The sequence below is a fragment of the Psittacula echo genome (assembly GCF_963264785.1).
Source record: "Psittacula echo genome assembly, chromosome: 25".
Lineage (NCBI taxonomy): Eukaryota > Metazoa > Chordata > Aves > Psittaciformes > Psittacidae > Psittacula > Psittacula echo.
Window position 1 is genome coordinate 2680901 of NC_137760.1, and position 24428 is coordinate 2705328.

The 24428-nt window shown below is 53.0% G+C and overlaps 2 protein-coding genes across 11 annotated transcripts; both read left to right on the plus strand.

The window, feature by feature from the left end:
* Positions 1–202: 202 nt before the first annotated feature.
* On the plus strand, positions 203–6057 carry LOC308229978 (RNA/RNP complex-1-interacting phosphatase-like). 2 transcript variants are annotated; one of them, XM_080634402.1, is made up of 9 exons: positions 203–331; positions 508–583; positions 1568–1699; positions 2290–2413; positions 3392–3452; positions 3763–3809; positions 4508–4583; positions 4858–4986; positions 5196–6056. In XM_080634402.1, the coding sequence occupies exons 1-9, from the start codon at positions 297–299 to the stop codon at positions 5458–5460; spliced, it is 945 nt and encodes a 314-aa protein (XP_080490528.1). In that variant the 5' UTR covers positions 203–296; the 3' UTR covers positions 5461–6056. The 2 variants fall into 2 exon arrangements, with proteins under 2 accessions (XP_080490528.1, XP_080490529.1); XM_080634403.1 differs by lacking the exons at positions 3392–3452; positions 3763–3809 and having other exon boundaries at positions 5196–6057.
* STAMBP (STAM binding protein) lies at positions 6054–23965 on the plus strand. 9 transcript variants are annotated; one of them, XR_013958509.1, is made up of 11 exons: positions 6054–6194; positions 8763–8982; positions 13688–13763; positions 14631–14726; positions 15388–15754; positions 16476–16600; positions 17916–18053; positions 19405–19517; positions 20231–20330; positions 20704–21976; positions 23607–23679. XR_013958509.1 is itself a non-coding variant. In XM_080634397.1 (10 exons), exons 2-10 carry the CDS (start codon positions 8768–8770, stop codon positions 20758–20760), a joined length of 1287 nt encoding a protein of 428 aa, XP_080490523.1. In that variant the 5' UTR covers positions 6054–6194; positions 8763–8767; the 3' UTR covers positions 20761–23565. The 9 variants fall into 9 exon arrangements, 8 of the variants coding, with proteins under 8 accessions (XP_080490523.1, XP_080490519.1, XP_080490522.1 ...); XM_080634397.1 differs by lacking the exon at positions 23607–23679 and having other exon boundaries at positions 20704–23565; XM_080634400.1 differs by lacking the exons at positions 6054–6194; positions 23607–23679 and adding an exon at positions 6868–7013 and having other exon boundaries at positions 20704–23565.
* Positions 23966–24428: the final 463 nt, after the last annotated feature.

The window sequence follows — 24428 nt, forward strand, 5'->3', positions numbered from 1 at the left end:
CGGTGCCGGTGCCGTTATACCCACTTCTCACCGCTACGCGGCGCCCTAGACACACAAGCTGCCGCGCAGTGGGAGTGCTCACACGACAGAAGGGGCGTGGCCTAAGGGCTATGGGGCGTGGCCTCATGTGAGGACGTGGTCCAAGCGCGAAAGGGGCGTGGTCTCTTGATGGAGGCGTGGCCTCCGCCTGGCTCCACCGCGCGCGCGGTGGCCGCTCCGGGCCGTGTGGCGGAAGCGGAAATGACGTTACCGGCCTTGGTGCTGACGGCACCGCCGCCGCCGCAGCAACCACCGCCATGGTGGGCCGAGGCGTGTCCCGCGTCCCGGACCGGTGAGCACGAACCCGGGTCCCCCTCGGCCTCCCCCGGCGTCTTCCCGGCCCCGGGAGCGGCAGCAGGGAAGGCCCGCACCCCCCGGGCCTGGGTGGCTTTGGGAGTCCCCGGGGGGGGCGGGCGCGGGGCCGGGCCGCGGTTGAGCCTTTTAACGCTTCCGTGGTGTGGGGTTTAGGTGGACCGACTACATCCCGCTGGGCAGGAGGATACCGGGAACGCGCTTCATCGCCTTCAAGGTGCCCCTGATGAAGGTGAGTGCGCGATGGGCCTGTGCAGGGTGGAAGTGGCGGCGAGGAGGAGTCGGTGTGTGGGGAAGTGATGAGGGAGTTCCTTCAGGAGCAGGGCGCTGGAGCTGGGTGAGCTCTAAGGTCCCTTCAGCCCAAGCCCTTCTGTGATTCTGGGTGCCGGCACTGTGACCTGAGCGTTGCCCCTACTAGGAGGTGTGTTAGGGCAGGAGGGATGCTGTGGACACCTCCCGCTGATGCTGCCAGGAGCCAGGGGGCTACACATCCCAAGTAATGCAGTGCCAGAGCCAAGATGCAGGAGCAGAGGCTGTGAGGGGTTGGGAATTGGTCTCTGCTCCCAACGAACGGAACAAGAGGAAATGGCCTCAAGCTGCACCAGGGCAGGTTTAGATGGAGCTGAGGAACAATTCCTTGCCCAAAGGGTGCTCAGGCATTGGAAGAGGCTGCCCAGGGCAGGGCTGCAGTCACCGTCCCTGCAAGTGCTCACACACCGTGTAGCTGAGGCCCTCAGTGCCATGGGTTAGTGGTGGCCTTGGCAGTGCTGGGAATGGTTGGACTGGATGAGCTTAAAGCTTTTTCCAATCAAGCTGATTCTATGGAGGATCCTGCTCTGCTCCAGAGGGATCTGAGCAGGGCAGGTACTCCTAAAACCCAAGGGGGTTGAGAAGCCAAGAGTGGTGCTGTTTGCTCCCCTCTGTTTGAGCTCTATTTGATGGTTTTCACCAAACAAAACGTTCACTTTCTGTGTGTGGTTTTTCACACGGCAGTGTTCTGCCACAGGGAAAAGCCTGCTTTGTACCCTCAGCTGAGCAGCCTCAAAGCAGCAAGGGCCTGAGCATGTTCTGGTGACTTCTGTGTCCATCTGGCTTCGCCTGAGCCCTTCTCTTTGAAGGGATGATCTTTGGACTGTTCTGGAGCATTTCTGCTCTTCCCACCAGTCACAGTTCACCTGAGTTTTAATGTCAGCTCTTAAACATTATTTCCCTTTAGAGCTTTGACCAGAACCTTCATCCAGAGGAGAGATTTTCACCCCGTGACCTCATTAAGAAAATCAAAGAGCAGAAGGAGGAGCTGGGCCTGATCATTGACCTGACCTACACCACTCGCTACTACAGGCCAGAGGTGAGTCTTGGTCCTGCTGCTGGGGAAGTGAAGCTCTGTGTAAGCCCTGACATTGCTGATAAGGGGGAAGATGTTTCTTGCAAGAAGATAACTTTAGTGTGAGGCACTCAAATCCTTTGGCAGGGGGTTGAGTTGAGGCATTGAAGGCCCATTGGGGTGGGGTTTTCATCCTCAATCGAGTTCAGGCCTGGAGTCTTTAAACTCTGTTGTGTCCATCCTCTTTGTCCCAATCAGCACAAGTTTTGTGATCCCCTAAGCCTGTTTCTGCAGGCTTCTCCTGAGCAAATACCTGCTTACAACCAGCTTTGCCTTGTGGTGTCAAATGTGTGAATGATGGCTTGGAAAAGCATTCGAGCCTCTGCATGTTCCCTGGGGAGGAAAGGCAAGAGAAATGAAAATGCCAAAAGGCTGCTCTGGATTAGTGGGCCTATGCCCAGGGGGTGAAGCAGAAGTTTTCTTACCTAAAACAGTGCTGCTGCTGCTGCTCTGTTGGTCTTAGCTGAAAAAGCTGCTTCTGGGTTTATGGTGTGTGCTTATGTGATAAGAATCCTTGTGCTTTCTGTGGTAATCACTGACTGACTTTCTTGTAGGAGCTCCCAGCCTCAGTCTTCTACTCAAAGATCCTGACAAGGGGACATCAAATCCCAAACAGACACACCGTTTCTCAGTTCAAATATGTTGTAAAACAGTTTCTGAGAGATAACAGCAACAACAGTAAGTGTGGATTTCCCTTGGGAAGGGCACTGCAGGGCTGGAGGCCAGGGATGTTTTCAGCGTAGAATCCCAGACTGGTTTGTGTTGAAGGGACCTTAAAGCTCATCCAGCCCCAACCGCTGCCATGGGCAGTGACCCCTTCCACTGGAGCAGCTTGCTCCAAGCCCCTGTGTCCAACCTGGCCTTGAGCACTGCCAGGGATGGGGCAGCCACAGCTTCTCTGGGCACCCTGGGCCAGCGCCTCAGCACCCTCACAGGGAAGAGCTTCTGCCTCATCTCCAACCTGAACCTCCCCTGTTTCAGTTTGAACCCATCACTCCTTGTCCTAGCGCTCCAGTCCCTGATGAAGAGCCCCTCTCCAGCATCCTTGCAGCCCCCTTCAGACACTGGAAGCTGCTCTGAGGTCTCCACGCAGCTTCTCTTCTCCAGGCTGAACAGCCCCAATTTTCTCAGCCTGGCTCCATACGGGAGTATGATTCCATTTCTGATCTGGACTTGGTCCAACAGCTCCATGTCCCTTTTATGTTGAATGAGCAGCTTGATTTTCTTTTCCTCTTGTTGGCATGTGAATGTCAAAGCAGTGAGTTTGGTTTGTTGTGGTGAAAGAATTCCTGCTGGCTCTCTGATAATTTGGCACTGAGTTGAGCTTTAATTGCATTTGAGACTCCATCTCTAGGCTCTCTGTAAACACAGATGACTGCTAGTGCTTGGGAAACATGGGATGGCTTTTTGTGGAGCTTTTAAATACGTCTTCCAGGCAGTGAGCTGTGTGACCATGCAGATAAACTCAGGATTATAACTGAGTTCATGAGTTGAATCAGGGGCTTTAATTAGACATAAATACAGTGATGTTGGTGTGTGGTCCCTTGTAGTCGTTTATGCTGGTGCCACTGCTGGAGGGTTAGTGCAAACAGGCTTGTTCTGGTGGGATTTTGGAGTAAGGCTGTTTAAATATAACCCGATTTTGGTGTCTTACAGATAAACTCATAGGAGTTCATTGCACGCATGGCTTGAACAGAACTGGCTACCTGGTTTGTAGGTGAGTCAAACTGGGTTCAGTGGTGGCATTGCCAGCTGTTTGGTGCCCCAGGAGGAAATAGAGTTGCAGCAGCAAGTCAAGTGAACTTGTGTCATCCCAGACTTGCAGATTTAGAGCTTTTCAGCTTCGAGAAGGTTGTTGTTGGGGGCACTTCTTGGCCCAAATATCAGCAGCCCAAATGCTGATCCTCCATTCTGGCACAGAAATAGAAGCTCTAAAAACTTCCCAGTTACTCCTTCTTGTTGAATTAGCTCAATCCTCTCAATGTTTCCATAGCTAGTTGTGTAATTAGAGTTTTCTTGCTGTACAGGTACTTGATTGATGTTGAAGGCATGGAGGCAGACACTGCAATTGAGCGTACGTACGTGTGTGATGTTCTTGTTGGGTGCAGGATGTTTACTGTGGGCTTGTTTTAGATGGTCAGAAGCCCTGGGCTGGCTCCAGGGAGGTGACTGTGGTTTAGCTCTGTGTGTGTTCCTGTAATGTGGAATGGGAGCTGGATCAGGACTGCAGAGGAGGAGAATCCCCTCCCTGATCTGCTGCTCACGCTCTGGGGGTGCAGCCCAGCACATGGGGGGGGGTCTGGGCTCAAGCTCACACTGAAGCCAGGTCATGGGGAGCTTCTCCTCACGCAACACCCCAATTTCTTCTCATGGCTGTTCCATCCAGCCTCCCCCAGCCTGTGTTTGTATTGGATTTCCCCAACCCAGGGGCAGGACCTTGCTCTTGGCCTTGTTGAATTCCATGAGGTTTGCACTGACCGACCTCTACGGCCTTCAGGGTCCCTCTGGAATTAAGTTTATGGCCTGACTGTGGAGCTAAGCCTGATTGAGGCAGTGTGGTGGGCAGTGAACAGGGGTTGGATCACTGCAGCTCTACCCTGTCCCAGGCTGTGGTGTAAGGGCAGGAACACTGAGTGAAGTCACCCTGTGTGACCTAAGCGTGTTAGTGTTGGTTGAAGGGGTTAAAATCCTTCTAAAGAGTTTAACTCCTCTACAGCCCCTAAAGGTGACATGTACAGAGTGTTGTTGCAACTCAGACCTGTTTCTCTCCAGTGTTCAACAGAGCTCGAGGGCATCCTATAGAGAGAATCAACTATATCCAACATCTTCAGCAGAGACCTGTAAAAAAGTGAGTCTTTTTGTGTGCATAAGCAAGTGTGTGCCCAGGGAGCACTGGTGTCAAGCAGCAGATGCTAAATGTGACTGGGTTCCTAGGAAGGGAGATCGAAGGGGCCAGTGGGGAAGGAGGAAGGTGGGGAGCTGGGAGTTCTAGGTTGAAAGATCTGCTGCCGTTCTTGTTTGGGGAGCAGTGTTGCAGAGGGATGGGGGTTTAAGTGTAGAAGAGCTCTTTGGATCATTTGTGAATGGTTGGAACAGTCAAAACATGAAGATTTCTTTTTAAGGAATTGGGAACTAAACAGATTGGACTCAGACTGCTTCAGACAAAAAGCTGCCCCTACCCCAACCAGCAACAGCCAGATGATCAAACATCATTCACATCATTCAGACCAGTTCCCCATAGCAGTGCCCAGGTAGGTTTTTGGCTCTTGAATTGCTTTCTCATGTTTAAGACCCTTAAACTTGGACTTTTACAAGCTCCATCTCAGAGAGCATGCAAGAGATCACTGCCTTGCCAGCTCTGCAGGGATGAGCCTTAAGGTCCCTTCCAACCCAAACCACTCCATGAAAACTTCCCTTACTGTGACTTCTCCTGGTTCTGACTCCTGAATTTTCATTCCAGGAAATCTGGCAGCTCCAAGAAGAGCCATAGGAGAGGTGCCACGGCACAGACAGCGTACCAGGTGCCAGCACATGAGCCCAGGGTGATGGATCCAAGGCAGCCCAATGGGCTGGCAGTTGGGAACTGTCAGCTCTTGCTCCCCACCAAGGAGCAGAGCAATGGACTGTTCTTTCCCGCTCAGAACCCCCAGTTCTGCCCAACTCAGGGAATGCAGCCAGCCAGGAGACGCAGGCACCATCACCGGAAACCTGTCGGGACAGCATAGGGAATGTTGTCCATAAGGAAAGCCCATCCAAGGCTGTTTCTTTCATCCCTCCGGAACGGGTCTCAGCGCTGGAATGGGCAGCTTTGCTGTAACCTTCACCAGCCATTGGCAGCTGTAGTTGTTCCCAACACAGCTCTTTTAGCTCAGTTTTCATTTACTTTTTTCTGGTGCTTTTACAAATCCCGCAGGAATTTTGTCTCCTCTGGAATTCCAGGGTCGGAGCTCTGCTCCCTCAGGGAAGAATAAACACAGACACAAATGGACTTAATCCTAAAGCGACATCCGCAGGAGCATCCCTTTAACCTTCAGCTGAAAGAGTCTTCCTTATTTTTCTCAATACAACAGATTTTATTCAGCCTAAACTCCATTATTTGGGTTTTTTTGTCCTTTTCACCCACTTTCGCTGCGGTAAATCCCCACAGTACATAACCCCCGAGCCCCACTTGCAGGGCAGTTATTCCTCCCTGCTTTGACCGACCCTTCGGCTCTCCCCTGAGCCCGGCGGTGCGCTCTGCCCTCCCCACCGTTTTGGGGTGAAAAAGTGTGTTTTCGGGTTCGGGCGCTGCCCCTTTAAGGTGACGACGCGAAGAGAAGGGAAGCCTCCGCGTGTCCGAGCGGGAGCGGGTGGTACCCGGATGTCGCCGCGGCTTCTGATTGGCTGCTCAAAGAGGGGCGGGACAGTGCTGTCGGCGTCGCGGCCAGAACCCGGAAGCGCTGAGGGGAGGCGGCGGCAGGTCAGGCCCGGGACCGGGGCCTTGGGCGGTTCAGGGGGCCGGGGGCGCCCCTTCCTCCCCTGGGGGGCCGGGACAAGCGGGCTGCGGTTGGGGTTGTCCCCTAAGCGGTTCCGTTCGTGGAGCTCCTGCTGTGGGTGTCGTTGCTGTTAGGAAGGGGGATGTGGTTTGGGCCTCCCCTTGGTTTGTGGTGGGGCCCGGGGTGGTTCGGTCGGGGGTGTTCGTCCGTATTTGTGATGGGGGCTCCTCTGCTCTCCCCTGCAGGGTGTGAAGGAGAGCCCTGAAAATGAGAGCCTTGTGGAGGGCTCTGGGGTTTTGGGGGGGGGGTGTCATAGAATGGCAGGTTTGGGTTAAAGGGACCCTAAAGCTCCTCCAGCTGCAACCCCTGCCACGGGCAGGGACACCTTCCACTGGAGCAGCTTGCTCCAAGCCCCTGTGTCCAACCTGGCCTTGAACACTGCCAGGGATGGGGCAGCCACAGCTTCTCTGGGCACCCTGTGCCAGCGCCTCAGCACCCTCACAGGGAAGAGCTTCTGCCTTATCTCCAACCTGAACTTCCCCTGTTTCAGTTTGGACCCATCACCCCTTGTCCTATCCCTACAGTCCCTGATGAAGAGCCCCTCTCCAGCATCCTTGCAGCCCCCTTCAGACACTGGAAGCTGCTCTGAGGTCTCCACGCAGCTTCTCTTCTCCAGCCTGAACAGCCCCAACTTTCTCAGCCTGGCTCCATCCGGGAGCTGCTCCAGCCCCTGAGCATCCTCGTGGCCTCCTCTGGACTTGCTCCAACAGCAACATGTGCTTATGATGTCTTGCTGGCCAATGGTGAGAGGAGGAGGAGGGCTGTAGTTTGGTGGCTGGCAGCTTGGTGGGTGCTTTGGGCACTTTATCTCTTGGGGTGCTGTGGGGATTAAAGGGGGAGCTCTGGGTTGAAGGCACCAGGGAGTTACCACATGTGAGTGGTGTTTGTCCTCTTCTGGGCGGAGGAGGACTGTGGAACTTGGTTGGGGGGTGACTGAGAGCTCTGCCTTTGGGGAGCAACTGAATCCACCTTTGGTAGAAGCAGCAGTGAGGAAGAGAAGCTGAAGGTCACTTTGAGCCCCATAAGTAAGTACTTTGGCACGGCTACTCCTGTCAGGACTGCATCCTACAGCCCTTATTTAGGGCAGGAGGCCTGTTGAGCACCTTCCAGGATTTGGGCTCAGAAACATGAACCTCCCAGTCTTAACAAGGGACTTGTGCTCCAAAGTAACCCTAAAAGGGCAACTCCTCTGCTGCTCAGGATCCTCAGGTCAGATCCTTAGCTCCGCTCAGGACCTTTCCCTTGCTTAGGAATGAGTCACAGTAAATCATGCTAAGACAAAGGGGAATGGCTTTAACCTGCCAGAGAGGAGGTTGAGATGAGCTCTTAGGCAGAAGCTCTTCCCTGTGAGGGTGCTGAGGCACTGGCACAGGGTGCCCAGAGAAGCTGTGGCTGCCCCATCCCTGGCAGTGCTCAAGGCCAGGTTGGACACAGGGCCTTGGAGCAACCTGCTCTAGTGGAAGGTGTCCCTGCCCGTGGCAGGGGGTTGTAACTGGATGAGCTTTAAGGTCCCATCAACCCAAACCATTGTATTCTATGATTCAGCTACATGCTGCGTGTGGCAGTTGAGTTGCTGCAGGGTTTGTGAGCTGCTGTGGATTCAGCCCTGTGGTTTCACAGGGAGTTTAACCCTTAAGCTGTTTCTGGGGTGGCTTTTCCAGGGGAAAACTGCTTTTAGTGGAAGGGGAAGAGCATTGTCGAGTCTTTGTGGGCTCACTGCCTCTCAGACAGTCTTGATGCTTCCTCTGCTTCAAGTCAACTTGTGCCATGGCTGAGAAGGCTTTTTCAGAGGCAGGCACATGGATCAGGCCAAGGTGCATTCCTGGGGTGCTGGGTGTGCCTCCTGCAGCACGGAGCAGAGAGGGATTGTGACTGTGCCCAGGCAGGAGCAGTTTGGACTTGAGCTGGTTGGGTGAGGGCAGATCTGCTGAGCAGCACTGGCTTCAGCTCCGTTCTCGTCTCACCGCTGTGTAAGCGAAACAGTGCACACTGTGAAGCTGTTTCTGCTTGAGGCTGAATGAAAAGCTTTGACCATCTTGCCCCAAACCAGTGACCAGAACTAGTTCTGTTGTACAGAGAGACAACTGGGAAGGAAGCGCTGCTTTGGGTAGGATTTGGCTGGGTCGAACCCATGTCGTCATTACTGTGGCCTGATCTTGAATTTGTGGCTGCTTTTCAGATTGTCAAGGTAAATATCCAAGCACCTTGCCCAAAAAGAGCTGGGCCTCTCTCAGTTTTTTTACCCAGGACCTTGCTTGGCCCATGAATTAAATGCTTTTCTGCTGAGGGGGGTGATTTCTATGGAGGAAGGCCAGGTTGGACAGAGCCTTGGGTGACATGGTCTAGTGTGAGGTGCCCCTGCCCATGGCAGGGGGTTGGAACTGGATGATCTTAAGGTCCCTTCCACCCCAACCCATTCTATGATTCTATAAACTGGGTGAGTTACCTGTTTGACACTGGTTTTAACGTGTTTGCCTTCCCTCCCACCACAGCTTTGATGTGTGGGGTTATGCCTGACCACGCTGACATCAGCCTCCCACCGGAGGAGCGAGTGCGACGACTGATCCAGGTGGGAAGTGCTGTGGAAGTGAATGAGGACATTCCACCACGACGCTACTACCGCTCCGGGGTGGAGATCCTCCGCATGGCCACCATCTACTCCGAGGAGGGCAACATGGAGCATGCCTTTATCCTGTACAACAAATACATCACGTAAGAGCAGTGTTGCTTGGCTTGCAGCAAACCTGTGGTCCATGCCAGGGGTTGTGGGCTTGGTGTTCAGTATTTAGAGCATGTCTAACCGCCATGAGGTCTTGCTGAGCTGGAAGAACAGGGTTCTGTCCAAAGCTCTGCTCCTTTGGAATTCCATTTCCCGCCGAGGTGAGGACACAGCTGTTTCGACTGACCAAGTGATGTTGTGAAGGTGTGAGGCAGAAACCCACAAACACCACTCACCTCTTTGCAGGATGTTTGTAAAAGGTCCTTTGGAAACCAGGCTCATCTTGTGTTCCTCTGCTAGAGAATACTCCTGTGAGCAGGAGGGAGGTTTTGTCAATGCTTCCTGGGGTTTTATCACTCTAGAGCGGTTATAGATTGGCCTTGATTGTCTCTAGGTTAGTGATGACATCATATGGATTGGCAAGGATCCATGATCAAGGATCTCTGTATCAGGTATCTACCTGGATATAGTCTAGTTGGTGGTTTCTCTAATGAACCAGCTTCAGAGGAGAAACCTGCTTTTACACTTGAATTACTAAAGCCTTTTACAGCAGGCTGCGAGTTCCTCCTTCAGGTGCAGGGACCAGTTGTACATTTAGTTTCACATCTCAAGATATAATCCCCCCTCAACCGTGCACATGTACACCCAAACCCTTCTCAGGAGGGATGTAAGAGAGAGTTCTGGGTCCAAAGAACTTAATCCCAATCAACTGTTGAGTTCCTTGGCTACTGAGCACTCTTCTAGAAAGCCCTAGATCATATATAAACCTAGCCAACACCCTACTTGGTGGTTCAGCTGCCAGGTCTCCAGCTGTAGGGTCTACATTCCATGTAGACAAGTGCAGAGCTGCATATTCTTGCTGTCATCTCTGTAGCTGCCCAGAAATGAGCCATCTTGGGTCTGAAACCCCACTGCTGTGTCTGCCAAGCCGGAGCGTGCACTCTGGTGACGTAGTGTCAGGTCTGGATCGTGTCTTGAGCAGCCTGAGTACGAGCAGAGCAAATGTGCTTCTGTAGCTGTGCCTGTTGCTGTCTAAAGGGCTGAAAACTGGGATCCTCAGAGAATATCCCAATGGCACAGAGTGTCCTGTGCCTGTGGGTTTGTTGGCCAAAAGCCTGGCCTCGTGCTTCCTCTCAATGCGCTCTGGTGTGGTCTTTGCTGTGCCCACGCTACCCACTTATCCAGAATGTGGCTTTTCTCTCTGCCTACCCCCGTGGGCAGGATTCCTGCTCCTTAAATCCAATGCATTTTTCTCTGATTAGCTTTTCTTCCCTCCTTGCACTTCCTGAGCTTTTATGGGCATCGTAGGGAGGCTGCACAGGGAGCTGGGGAGTGTAAAGTCCTTGGGAAGGTTTCCAGGCTGGTTACGTAGCTGTGGCCGAAGGAGAAACTCTTTAACTAAACAAATGAACTAAAAGCACCTTCTCTGGTTCACTGGGACACTGATAGGTGCTGGTGTGTTCTTCTCTCAAATACTCATGGCATTTATGTTTGCCTGGCTGCCAGGAAGGGGAAAACCTTCCCTGGCTGTGGTATCTTCAGTGATGATGCTCCCCTGGCTTCTCCAAAGATAGGAACTTAATGTCATCTTCTCATTTCTTTAAATGAAGATGTGAAGCTGTAGCTGAGGAGATACAGGAGTTTCTAGATGTCCTTTTCCAAGGGGAATGATCCAGAAGGCAAGAGTGGGGTGCTGGTGGTTGGAGTCTCTCACAGGACTTGCTCTGCTCTCCTCTTTCTAGAAATGGGACCTGAATTCCTTCCCCAGGGCTTCATCCCACGTCTGCAGTCAGTGCTGTGTTGTCCTTCCTCAGAGCCCAGCTGCCTGCTAGAGTGTGTGGCAGCTTCCCACATCAGGCTATGCCTTTGAGAAGGGGAGGACTCCAGCTCTGGGAAGTACATGAGAGCCTCTTGGCTTGGTGTGTTTGGTGGGATCCTGTGTGGGTCATTTTGGCTGCACAGCACCTTTCTTTCTCATGCAGAGATGAAGTTTATTGCCCAGCCCTCTTGGGAGGCAGGAGGGCAGCACAGCTATCTGCTCTCATGAGACCTGAGTTGCAGCACTGTGTGCAGTTCTGGTATCGTCAACATCAGAAGGACATGGAGCTGTTGGAGCAAGTCCAGAGGAGGCCGTGAGGATGCTCAGAGGCTGGAGCAGCTCCCGGATGGAGCCAGACTGAGAACATTGTGGCTGTTCAGCCTGGAGAAGAGAAGCTGCGTGGAGACCTCAGAGCAGCTTCCAGTGTCTGAAGGGGGCTACAAGGATGCTGGAGAGGGGCTCTTCATCAGGGACTGTAGTGATAGGGCAAGGGGTGATGGGTTCAAACTGAAACAGGGGAAGTTCAGGTTGGAGATAAGGCAGAAGCTCTTCCCTGTGAGGGTGCGAGGGTGCGAGGGTGCTGAGGCGCAGAGAAGCTGTGGCTGCCCCATCCCTGGCAGTGTTCAAGGCCAGGTTGGACACAGGGGCTTGGAGCAAGCTGCTCTGGTGGAAGGTGTCCCTGCCCATGGCAGGGGTTGGGGCTGGATGAGCTTTAACAGTCCTTTCCAACCCAAACCATTCCATGATTCTATTTCTTAAGACTAACCAGACTGGACTTTTAACATGTGTCTTGTAAGACATCTGCTTGCTTGTCTTCTTGAACACCTTCTGTATTGATCTGAGTGGGTGTTTTCCTTACATCCCCATCAGGCACACTAGATTTGATTTTGCTGGAGCCAGATAAGAAGGAAAGCAGACAGATGCATTTTCTGTGGTGTTTGGGCTCTTGGTTTGCTGCGTGGCTGTGAGCTGCCAGGGTTGGAGCTGGGGGTTTGTGTGGGGTGTTTGAAGGCACTCGAGGGATGTGGTTTGGCGCGTGTGCCACAGCACTATGTATAAATAGCCTGTGATGTGGCTGCTCAGTGCCAAACAGCTGCTGCTTGGGGTGGACTCAAGAGAAGGAGGAGCTTTGAACAAGCCCAGAACTGCTGGTTCCAGTGTTGCCAAGCCTTGCTGGGATGTCAGTAGGAAACGTGATCAGTTCCTGCCCTTCGTCTGCCTCCATCCCCAGCCTGCCACTACCTGGTCTTGTCCCAGAGATTTCCTCTGGCAGCCTGAGTCCCCTCTCATCCTGCTGCCTGCTTTCCCCCCTTCCTGACATGTGAAACCCCAGCTGTCTCCGCTGGTTTTTCCATCCTCTCCAGGCCAGCATCTGCTCTTAATCCTTTTTAATTAATGCCTTCCATTTTAATCAGCTCGCTGCTGGCAATGAGCACTGCCTTGTTTTGTCTCCTCGACACAGTGACCTACTTCATGAACAACCACTAGCTGGGAGCAGGGACCTCGCTGTGTGTTTCAGATGGAGAGAGAGCTTCTCTGTGGCTCCAGGCTGTGACGTGGTTGTGCTGATCCCATGGCCTCTGGCAAAAGCATCCTCACCCTCTCCATGGCAACCAGGAGCATTTGGGGTTGCAAAAAGTCTTTCTTTTTCCCAGAGGACTGAGGTTTGAAGCAGCTGGGTTTATTTACTGCACACACACAGGCTTCTCAGCGTAAGAGGTGTTCTCACTCTGTCCCCTCTGAGTTCTTCCTGCTTGGTTTGTTTGTGCTGCTCGCCAGGGTACAGTCTCGTCCTCACTACCCCTATTCCCTGTGCCTAAAGGATCTGGAGAGCATCCTCCTTCCGCTGCTGAAGCGGTATAAGAGAGCCACAGAGGAGGGCAGGGATTTAGCCTTATGGTCACAGGCTTTTGTGGACTCAGAGCCAGCACAGCTCCAGTAGCAGGTGACAAAGACTCAGCTGAGCTCACCTTGTGCACAGCTGGGGACTTGATAACAGAGAGAACTCAGGGATGTCTCAAGCCTGGGGAGCCGCACAGAGATGAACCAGAGTGAATTGTCCCATGTTTGCAGGCTGCTTTCCATGTTCTAGTGCTTGCAGGACTCTTTTTCTGCATCTTCACTGCAGAGTTCACTGGAAGGGAAGCATTATCCCATTTGTAGAGAAGCTGGAGATTAACCTGTTCATAGTCACAGGGAGTGGAACTGGATGAGCTTTAAGGTTCCAACCCAACTCAGTCTGTGATTCTATAAAGTCTGCACAGAAGCCGCTCTGCTGCCTGAAACACTGCCCATTTGGGAATGGTTGAGGACACAGAGCCAAAAGGCTCCTGATGCAGAAGCTGGGGATGTGAATGTGCTTTTAGCTTTCCTGCAAGTTTTCTCTTTTCAAGGTCTGAGCTGATTTCCCCATCTCTGGCACAAAGTGTTCCTTTGTACAGAAGGACCATGTGAGCACTGAGTCAGCTGAATCCTTGAGCTTCTGTGTGATCCCCTTGGATGCTCTCAGAGGTGTAGGCAGGTGCCCAAGGACCTTCCCGAATCTCTGCCAGATTCCTTGGTGGTTTAGACCAGCTTATTAATGTTTCTGTTCAAAACAAATGCATTTATCCCTGAGGATCTTCTCCAAAGTCAGGTGTGAGATGCTCCCCTGGGACTCAATGAGATCTGCATGCATAAAGAGCTCAGGAGGCTGTTACATGATGGCTTCCTGCAGAAAGGAGGTGACTGTCCTGATTGTGGGGAGCACAGGGCCCAGGGAGGTGGCAGAGCAAGGGGACAGTGCTGGAGGGGGATGATCCATGACCCCAAAATGCCACTTAGTGTCTTGTGTTTGTCCCTTTCTGCCCTGAGATGCAGTTTCTCTCCTGTATTCACAGGCTCTTCATTGAGAAGCTGCCACAGCACCGTGATTACAAAACTGCTGTCATACCTGAGAAGAGGGAGACAGTGAAAGTGAGTAGTGACATGGCCAAGACTTTAATGCTGCTGTTGAAAATCCTTTGGGGTTATCAGCCCTGTGTGATTTTCATGGCCCTGGGATGAGTGAGCCACACAAACACTGGGAAGCAATATCTGAAGAGGGCCAACAAGGATGCTGGAGAGGGACTCTTCATCAGGTATTGTAGCGATAGGACAAGGGGTGATGGGTTCAGACTGAAACAGGGGAGGTTCAGGTGAGATATAAGGCAGAAGTTCTTTACTGTGAGGGTGCTGAGGTGCTGGCACAGGGTGTCCAGAGAAGCCGTGGCTGCCCCTTCCCTGGCAGTGTTCAAGGCCAGGTTAGACAAAGCCTTGGTCTAGTGTGAAACATCCCTGCCCATGGCAGGGGGTTGGAACTGGAAGAGCTTTAAGGTCCTTTCCAACCCAAACCATTCCGTGATTCTGGGCTGTGGCTGTCCACTTGCTGCTGAGCACTGAGATGTCTTTTCACTCTTGTTAAACTCCTTGCATCTTAAAGACCACGTGGCTTTCCCATGCACGGTGGCTGGATGCTCAGTGTGGTGGTCCTCAAGGGATTTGCCACAGGATTCTTGGACACAAGAGGCTACTGCTCCTCTCCTTCACATTGAGCAGAACAGCAAAGGACAATGCTGCCTAAGCTCTTTCTCAGTGTTGTTGGCGTTGCTGTTTGTGTCACCCAGCTACAACCTGTCTTCAAGCCTGTCCACACATGGTGGTGGAGCTGCTCAGCCCTTCCTGCCTCGTGGATGGTTTATAATCTCTGGGTGCTGCCTGTTCATCGATTCTTGCATCTCTTCAGGTCCTGTTTTCCTTGCCTTAGGGCTATCACACTTTCCTGACTGTGTTTCCTCCCTTCAGAAACTGAAAGAAGTAGCGTTCCCCAGAGCTGAAGAGCTCAAGAAGGAGCTGTTAAAGAGGTACGCCAAGGACTATGCTAAGTACAAGGAGCAGAAGGTGAGTGACAGGAGACTGGAGGCCTGTGCTCCCCAGAAGACCCTCAGCCACAAAGGGTCTGGAACACAGTTGGTTTCCAGGGCTCCCTGAGTGTTTTGGAGTGTGATGCCTGGGTAACCCGGGCCTGCAGGGTCCAACCTCATCACTGCAGCACAGGGTTGTTGTGATCATGTCTCTGCTGCTGGTATGTGAGTGAATCTGACATAGGCCCCTCTGCATCTTTGTGCATCCTGGAGGCAGTGTGAGCTGGGACTGTTGGCTGGGGTTTTGCCCTCTTTGTCACAACATGAGGTTTAGGTCTTATGTTACTCAGCAGGTAGCTGGTAACAGCACAAACAAGGATCTAGGGTTGTGTGGGCAAAGTAGAAAACTGCAGTCAGTTTTGCTGCAGACAAGTGCAATTTTAGAGATAGGATGGAGGGGAATCAACCTGGAATTCCATTTCTGTGGAATAAGGAGGGTAAGACAGCAGTTTTACTGCCCTGGTCTGGCTGGCTGTCCTGATGGAGGTGTGGATCTCTGTGTTATAAGCTGAAGCTTCCTTACAGGGAGTGCTCTTTGCTGGTTACCTTTTGAAACCCCTTGGGATTACTGAGGGTCTGCAGTGTGAAGGCCTCGTGTTCTCCTGCCTGCTGATGTCCCGTGGTGTTTCCCCTTGCAGAAAGAGGAGGAGGAGGAATTTGCACGCAATTTGGCTTTGCAGCAGCAGCTGGAAGAGGAGAGGAATCGGGTGGCCCTGATGAAGCAGCAGCAGGCAGAGCAAGAGCAGTTCCATGTCTTTGAGGAGATGATCCGACGACAGGAGCTGGAGAAGGAGCGCCTGAGGATAGTGCAGGAATTTGGACAGCCAGAACCAAGTCCCATGGCTCTGGATGGGCCCCTCATCCCTGGCATGGAAAAGCCCCCAACTGATTCAATCCCAGTCTCTCCCGTTCATCCTGCAAGTCCATCAGCAGGGACTGTCTCATCCAAACCTCCTGTTGTGGACAGGTCTTTGAAACCCAGTGCTTTGGGAAGCACAGAAAACAGTTAGTACCCCTCAGTGCACCCTTCTCCCTTGCTGGGCTGAGCCAAACAGCCAAGGAGCTGATTTGTTGGGAGGCTCTCAGAAGTATCTGATTGTGATTCCATCCCATTGTGGGGGGGGTTTGGCTTTCCAAGTCACTGGGTGTTGTCCCTGTTGCCCTGTAAAGGTTTGTAGGGCTGGGGAGAAGTATTTCCTCTTGGGAATTCCCCCCACCATGCTTCTCCAGCCCAATCTCTCTGCTGATCTAGAAGCTACAGCCTGTTTGGCTTTCCTAGATCCAAATGTTGGAGATTGGGGTTGAGTTCTTGGCTAAGGCTGACTGAATCCTCCTCCTCACCAAACACTCCTTAGCTAAAAATGGCTCCAAAATACTGATTCAGACACTTCTAAATGAGTAGTTCTTGACCAGTGGCACATCTTATTTGAATGACATTCTGTAAGAGGGGGTGTTCATTTTTACTAACAAAATACTGCGGGTTTAACACATTGCTAAAGGTGTTTCTCTGTCTATGGTCCTTTACCCTGTTCTGAAAGAGGTAGCGACTGCCCTTTATGAAGCATCTCAGTGACTTCAATGTCTGTGACTGCCATTGTGAGGTTCACCATTAGAGCAGTTCATGTTTTTAGGATGATTTCTTTTCAGCCTAATGCCTTCAGGTACTGACCTAAAGGCCCATTTCTCAGTGTCCCTGACTGTCGTTGTGCTCCCATTCTCCCCACAGATGCAGGTATGAGTATCCTTCGCCAGGTCATTGTCCCTAGGGAGCTGTGTCAGAAATTCCTCCAGCTGGCTGATGCCAACACAGTCCGGGGTGTGGAGACATGTGGGATCCTCTGTGGTAAGCTGGTAAGGTGCTGATCCTGATTAAGACCCTTCAAGTGGCACAGGGACCTTTTGTCAAGGTGCAATAGCTTTGGAAGTGGCTGGAGGACCCTGATTCTTGCCCCAGAAGGCTGTAGTGCAGTTTAGCTGATGACTGGGCTTCCATGTGAGCATTAGGGATAGAATCATAGAATGGTTTGTGTTGGAAAAGATGAAAGACATCTACTTGGGGGATGATCATCTATGTGATTGGAACTTGATGATCTTAAGATCCTTTCCAACCCAAACCATTCTATGATTCTAGTTCCAACCCTCCCCAGCATCCTTGTAGCCCCCTTCAGACACTGGAAGCTGCTCTGAGGTCTCCACGCAGCCTTCTCTTCTCCAGGCTGAGCAGCCCCAATGTTCTCAGCCTGGCTCCATAGGGGAGGTGCTCCAGCCCCTGAACATCCTCGTGGCCTCTTCTCCATGTCCTTCTGATATTAAGGACACCAGAACTGCACACAGTGCTGCAAGTGGGGTCTCACGGGAGCAGAGGGGCAGAGCTCCTTTGACGTGCTGGTCATGCTAGAGGATGATCTGCCTCTTCTTTCCCTCCCTTTTACATTAGGATTTCCTCACACCGAGTGAGGTGCCAGCTGCCAAGTCTCCATGGGTATTCAGTTTCCTCTCTCCTGCCTCAAGCACTCCCATGTTGCCAGTGACAGGCAGCTCTGGTCATTTGTCCTTTTGGTACCAGCAGGACTGAGTTGGTCCAGCTGTGAACTAGGACCCCCATGAAAACAAGGCTGTGCAAACACTCTCTGGAGACACTTAGTTCTCTCCCAGAGAGTGTTTGCATGCCCAGGTTCCTTATGGCAGTTCCATCCTGTCTCCCTGAGTTGCTTGGGGCTGCTTTGCTTGCAGAAGTGTGCTTTGAGATGAAGTTGTTTGATGTGGCAACTTTCTGCAATGCAGCTGCTTCCAAACTCTTGATGATTGTTTAATTATGAGGCATCATCTCCTGGTGAGTGGAGAGGTTCACTCAGTGGGTGTCCAGGGCTTCTCTGAGCTCTTGTGGGTGCTCTGCACAGCAGGGGAAATTAAATAGAAAGCCATGTGTCACACTCAGACTCTGAAAACCCTGTGGCTCCTTTGTCAGTACCTTACAGTTACCATTTCTATGACCCATAACTGGATGGTGGATGCATCCATGGGCTTGTTTCCAAGCCTGCTGTTCCCCTGGCCAGGCCTCTGAGCCCTGAAAGCAGAAAGACCATGTTCCAAAGCTTAGAAAATTACCCTTGTTTCCTGCTTGGGGGTGTCTGGTGGGTAACAGCCTCCCTGTGCTGCCTTGCAGATGAGGAACGAGTTCACCATAACCCATGTCATCGTTCCCAAGCAGCACGGGGGTCCTGATTACTGCAACACAGAGAATGAGGAGGAGCTCTTCATGATCCAGGATCAAAACAGCCTTGTTACACTGGGCTGGATCCATGTGAGTCTCTGGGTCCTGTTTCGCTTCCCAACTGGCCTTAAATTCAGGCAGGAGGGAAAGGGGTGCATGGAGCAGGGTTGGTAGAGGAGAGTTTACTGGAGGAGATCATAGAATCACAGAATGGTTTGGGTTGGAAGGGACCTTAAAGCTCATCCAGCTTCAACCCCCTGCCACGGGCAGGGACCCCTTCCACTAGAGCAGCTTGCTCCAAGCCCCTGTGTCCAACCTGGCCTTGAACACTGCCAGGGATGGGGCAGCCACAGCTTCTCTGGGCACCCTGTGCCAGCGCCTCAGCACCCTCACAGTGAACAACTTCCTGATATCCAACCTAAATCTCCCCTATTCTCAGCCTCTCTCCATATAGGATATGCTCCAGCCCCTGAGCATCCTCATGGCCTCCTTTGGGCTTGCTCCAACAGCTTGTTATGGAGATGGCAGCATCCTCTGGTTGAATTTCTCCCTCTGGTGCCATCCCAGTCACTACTCACACTTGCTGGAGACACCCATCAAGCCCTTTGAAGTGGGACACATGAAGCTCATGTTTCATCCAGCTAAAAGCTAATTCCAGGGGAATCCCTGACTGTTGGGGCATCCCGAGCTCCTGCTCTCAGCACAGAGCCTCTCCCGTGCTACATCCCTGTAGTAGTGCTGCTTTTCACAGGGAACTGTGTGCTGCTCTACCCTGGGGTGTGCCAGCTCCAGATTCCTCCGCTGGCTCCAGCAGTGCCCTGTTCCCTGTCCCTATGGAGCCTTTGGCAGTCAGATCCGTGCCAAGCCAAATGTTTGGTGCTGCTGAGTAATCTCTCGAAAGCAGCAGCTGCCTCGAGGGCTTTGACAAATAAATGCCTGCTGCAGAGTGCCTGATACTTGCAGGGTGGCTGCTTTGGGGTCGACCCTTCAGTGACAGCCCTGAAACATTCAGGGACCCTCAAGGGTTCCTTGGACCTTTCTGCTGGTCTCGGGGATGAAAACAACCCCCAACAGACAAAACAAGACCTTTAGGCTGTGAAATCCATCTGTGAGATGGGGTTGGGTGAGGCGGTGGTTGTCTGCAGCCCTTGGCCATCTTGGTGGAAGTGGCTTCTTGAAGGGCTTTGGCAGTGTGGGACCTAAAAGCATTGTGCCTCGAAGTGTGACTTTCTGTGGGATGTGACCAGAGATGTAGAACTTCTCCTGTGTTCTGAGTGGAGAAAGAGGAGATGTTTTGGGACAATCCAAAGCCGTTTTCAGTGTGTATGTGTGTATTGTGCAATGCAAGGAGCTGTGTTGCTTCTCATGTTAGACACGGTCCCTTTGGACCAGCTCTCCAACCCTGCCTTAACCTCCTCTCTTATCTTGTTCTGTGCTGCAGACTCACCCCACGCAGACAGCCTTCCTCTCCAGTGTCGACCTGCACACACACTGCTCCTACCAGATGATGTTGCCAGAGTCCATTGCTATTGTGTGTTCTCCAAAATACCAGGAGTAAGTATGGATGTGGGTAGGGAAGGCCTTTCCCTCTGCCTGTGCTGACCAACCAAAAGGAGGTATTGAAGGGGTCTTTACCACAGCTCTTCCTCTATCGGATTCCTGGTGTGGGAATAAAGCATCAAGTCATCAAATGAGGCTGGAAGAGCATGTGTGAGTTGACAGCTCTTCTGAGCTGGTTTGAGGGGGTTGTATCTGGGCAATGGATGCCCACCTGTGGAAGGGGGCTTTGGACAAGGGCCTGTAGGGACAGGCCAAGGGGACTGGCTTTAACCTGCCAGAGGGGAGACTGAGATGAGCTCTTAGGCAGAAGCTCTTCCCTGTGAGGGTGCTGAGGCGCTGGCACAGGGTGCCCAGAGAAGCTGTGGCTGCCCCATCCCTGGCAGTGCTCAAGGCCAGGTTGGACACAGGGGCTTGGAGCAAGCTGCTCTAGTGGAAGGTGTCCCTGCCCGTGGCAGGGAGTTGGAATTGGATGAGCTTTATGCTCCCTTCCAACACAAACCAGTCTGGGATTCTGGATTCTATGGAAGGCAACTGCTCTGCAGCTGCAGGGCTGTGGAGAGGAGGCTCTGGGCACATGGGTGTCCTGCAGCATCCTTCTCCCCTCTCACTTGAGATGAGCAGGCTCAAGTGTGCTCCTTGAGACCCAGAGGAGGGGCTTCTCTTTGCAGAGGCTTGAGCCTCACAGAGCTTGTGTTTATTTGCTCTAGGACGGGGTTTTTCAAGCTGACAGAGCATGGCCTGGACGAGATCTCTTCCTGCCGGCAGAAAGGATTCCACCCACACTCCAAAGACCCCCCTCTCTTCACTGTAAGTGACCCTATGAGGCAGCAGGGGCTGCAGGACCATGAGTTGAATTGGTGCCTGTGTCTGTGCTAGAAGAGTCAGCCTGGCAGGGGCTTGGCTCTTCTAGATTTCAGGTGCAGAAGCTTTCGCTCTTGTTAGTGCATATTGGTGCGATGCAGAGTAGAAACAGCTCGAGGAGGTGGCAAAGGCTTGAGATGTGTATTTGTGTCTTGCTATGGTCCCTGTGGCACTGGGCTGGGCACCGGTTCCTGGTCCATGAGGGCTGTTCTGTGAAGTACCCTGGGTGCAAGTCGTGTCAGGAGGTAGAGGAGACTCACCTGAGCTGGATAACGTCTGGATAACCCCCGTCCCCTCTTTCTCTTCCCTTCTCTTCCAGACCTGCAATCACGTGTCAGTAGTCGAGAGAGACGTAGTCCTGATGGATCTCCGATAGGCCTCTTGCCTTAAGCATATACAGAAAAGCATCTACCCAATTTCTAAGCCTAGGGAATTGGTTTTGTCTCCTGTAGCAGATGGTTTCCACCGTGTAGTGATCCTTCCCCTTTCTCCCCCAATAAACGCGGTGAAATCGGTGCCCTGACCTCAGTGGGAGCATGTGAAACCTCAGTGCCTGGCACTGGACTGGTGAAGTGGTGCTGAGGTTCAGGGTGTGGGGAGAAGCTAACTGGGAATTCAGATATGGAATCTTAACACTGAAGCAATTGTTTAATACTCTAATCTATGGCTTAAATAGCTTCTGGGGAGGGGATTCCTCATGATTTGCTGCAAACATGAGCTGGGACAAACTCTTCAAGTGCTTTCTGAACTGGGACTTGCCCAAATTAACCTATGCTAAACCCATGGTTTGCCTCTCTGGATCGCTGTGGTCTCAGTGCAGCTGGCTGGAGTACGTAAGTCTTTGCTTTAGTTTAAGATTAAACCTTCCTAACCCCTCTTACCCCATGCCAGAGCTTATCACTGCTGAGCCAGACCATGTCCTGCTTGCTGGAACTCAGGTCTTTGCCTAGTGAGGTAGGAAGAGGCCTAAACTCCTTTGGGAACCCCTGTTTCGGGGGAGAAGGTGCTTTGATGCACAAGCTGCTTCGTTGCAGCAGTGCTGAGGGGGGTCTGGTTACTTTATTCCTTTTCCCGGATGAGGAATTTGCTCCAGGCCTTGGGCTGCCTGATGAGGGCTCAGGTTCAGCTCATTGCTGGTGTTACCATGGATGAAGCTCTCAGTCTCTTGCTGTCCTGTGAAGGCTCTGCAAGGCCACCACACCTCCGAGGTGGGACTCCAGCAGCTTTTGCACTTGGATCCTCCAAGATCATCATGGCCAATGGTCCCTACACTTCTCAAAGCAGTGTGAAGTCTGTCCTTGCCAAAGCCAGCGCTCCGTGACATCGCCGTGATGCGGTACCAGCCGGGGACCTCCCAGTTCCTTTGGTGGGATTCCAGGCTTCCCAGCCTGTCCATGCTGAGCCTCCACCCTCGCTGAAGGGGAAGCAGCAGCCCTGAAAGGTGGAAGGCATCTGGCCTCAAAGGGCTGAGCATGATCTGCATCGTCTCCACATCCTCTGGCAGGATGCTCTGATGATCAGCACGTGGCCGTGCGGGGAGGAGGAAGAGGCTGTAGTTGCCTTCCCACCTGGCACGCATACATACGTGTTCTGTATGTCACATCCTTGTACTTCCACATCCCGAATCGTTTGGTGCACAGTTTAACACAGATGGATTGTATTATCCTGGCTGGGTTTCTTTTGCCACTTGGTTTCTTTGAGCTAACTCAGTGGGGCTGGTGTGCCTGAGAGCAGGAGGGAACCCATTCCTTAAGAGGGGTGTTTATGTACAGCAACCACCTCCTGCGTGACAAAGTGCAGTTGGTTTTGGGAAGCAAGAGGACTTCAGGACATCTGTGGGAGCTTTCAGCCCTGATTTATTTAAACCACGCTCAGGGGTGTGTGTTGCAGCTTCAGTGTAGGACATTCCTTCATCCCACAGCTCCATGAGGTTCAACAAGGCAAAGTGCTGGGTCCTGCACTTGGGCCACAGCAGCCCCCTGCAACGCTCCAGGTTTGGGGAATTGTGGCTGGAAACTGCTCATGGGAAAGGAGCTGGGGGTGCTGATTGATGGAGCTGAGCATGAGCAGCTTGTGCCCAGGCAGCCCCCAGCATCCTGGCCTGGATCAGCACCAGTGCGGCAGCAGGGCCAGGGCAGGGATTGTGCCCCTGCACTGGGCACTGGTGAGGCTGCACCTCGGATCCTGTGCTCAGCTCTGGGCCCCTCACTGCAAGAGAGACATTGAGGGGCTGGAGCGGGGCCAGAGAAGGGCAATGGAGCTGGTGCAGGGCCTGGAGCACAGTGTGATGGGGAAGGGCTGAGGGACCTGGGGGGTTCAGATGGAGACAGGAAGGCTCTAACAGGGGTCAGTGGTGGCCGTGGCAGTGCTGGGGAAGGGTTGGACTTGATGAGCTTAAAGCTGTTTTCCAACCTGGTTGACTCCATGCAGGATGGAGGCTTTGCTCTTCACCGCCATAGTAGCAGGGGGTGAATCCCATCTGGCAAAGCAGCAATTCCTTGCAATTGGTGGTGAATTTATCTCAGCTCCTCATCCCTGAAGGGCTGAGGCTTGAGCTGACCCCAGCATTGAGCAGAGGGGAGCTGGTGGCCTGTCACTGCCTCCCTCATCAGCCTTCCCATTTACTAAAGGTGTTTCTGTGTTCCTCACGTCAGGAGCCAGCTCCTGCCTTTGGAATCACATTTTATCACTTAAAGCCACTGAGTCATCCAGTTATAGGTCGCGATGGGCGCTGCTCCCTGTGTGCTGCTAACCCATACCGTCTCCGGCTGCTCCAGATGCGATGGAGACCACCTTAAAACAGGGTTGGAATTGGTGGGAGCTGAGCCCTAACAGCCACCACCCATTGCAGGAAGGGTTTATTCCCAGGTTCTATGTGCTGCAGCCAGGGAATGATGCTTATCTGCGCCTCAGGGGCGGGAACAGACCCAAATCCCTGCTCCAGCTCCCAGCGCTGGTTTGTCCATCCCGGGCAGCAGCCGGAGAGGTTTAAAGCGTGAACATTTCCCTTATAGGGAGGTGCTGAGGGCCGGGAGTATTGAAATCCCACGCAAAGCAGGGATTGCCCCCTCCTTATCCCACATCCATCCAGCTTTGCCAGTGCTGGGGGATTCTTGGCGTTCCTGGGAGCATCCCAGGGCTATGGCCACCCTCCCGATGCTCCCAAGCACCGGCAGAGCCGGCGGCTGGATTGGCTGCTGTGGCCAAACCTTTCCTTTTTAGGCTGCACGCCTGCTCCTGCCTGCTCCGAGGCTTTGCTGCTGCGGTCCCAGCTCCAAACCGGCCGCGCCGACGCTTCCCATCCATCCCGACTGCGGTGCCGAGGGATCCTGCAGGGATCAGGAGCTTGGAGCTGGACCCGCCTGTGCCTGGTAAACAGCAAGGATGGCAAAGCAGCAGGGACTTTGTGCTATGGAGCAGGGGTTCGGGCTGGTTTGCACCCATTCAGGGGAGTCTTTGGGCTCACCTTGGGGTCCTGCCACCAGCTCCATGCACATCCGTGCTCCCTCTGCATGGAGACTCCAAGCCTTGGAGGACCTCCATCCATTCCCATTATTCCTTCCCCACCCATTGGGTTTAGGGTTAATTTTGCCTCTTTTATTTCCCCCAGCATGTCATATATGGCAGCCTTTTGCCTGGGTGACCTCACGGTTGGCAGTGGACCAAGGGAACTGGGTTGGGATGGGAGGTGGCGGAAGGGTCCTCAGGGCGTGCGGTAGGGATACACCAACAAGTGCACATCCAGGGGACAAATCCAGCCCCTGTGTGCTGAGGATGGAGGATAACCGGGACCCATGGAGGGGGTTGTTGTGAGCTGGTTATCCTGGGACACATCATGACCCTGTCTGTTGGGGCTGGGGATGGGGGGGACACCAGGACTCCCGTGTCCCATCTGGTGGCAGTGATGGGACCCTGCAGCTCTTGGTCCTGATCTTGATGTCCCTGCCCTGAGCACAACCCGGACCTTACAGAGCAAAGCAGGAAGCAGCCGGGGCACCCTGTGCCTCAGTTTCCCCACCTGCAACCCAAGCCCCATAGCTCTGG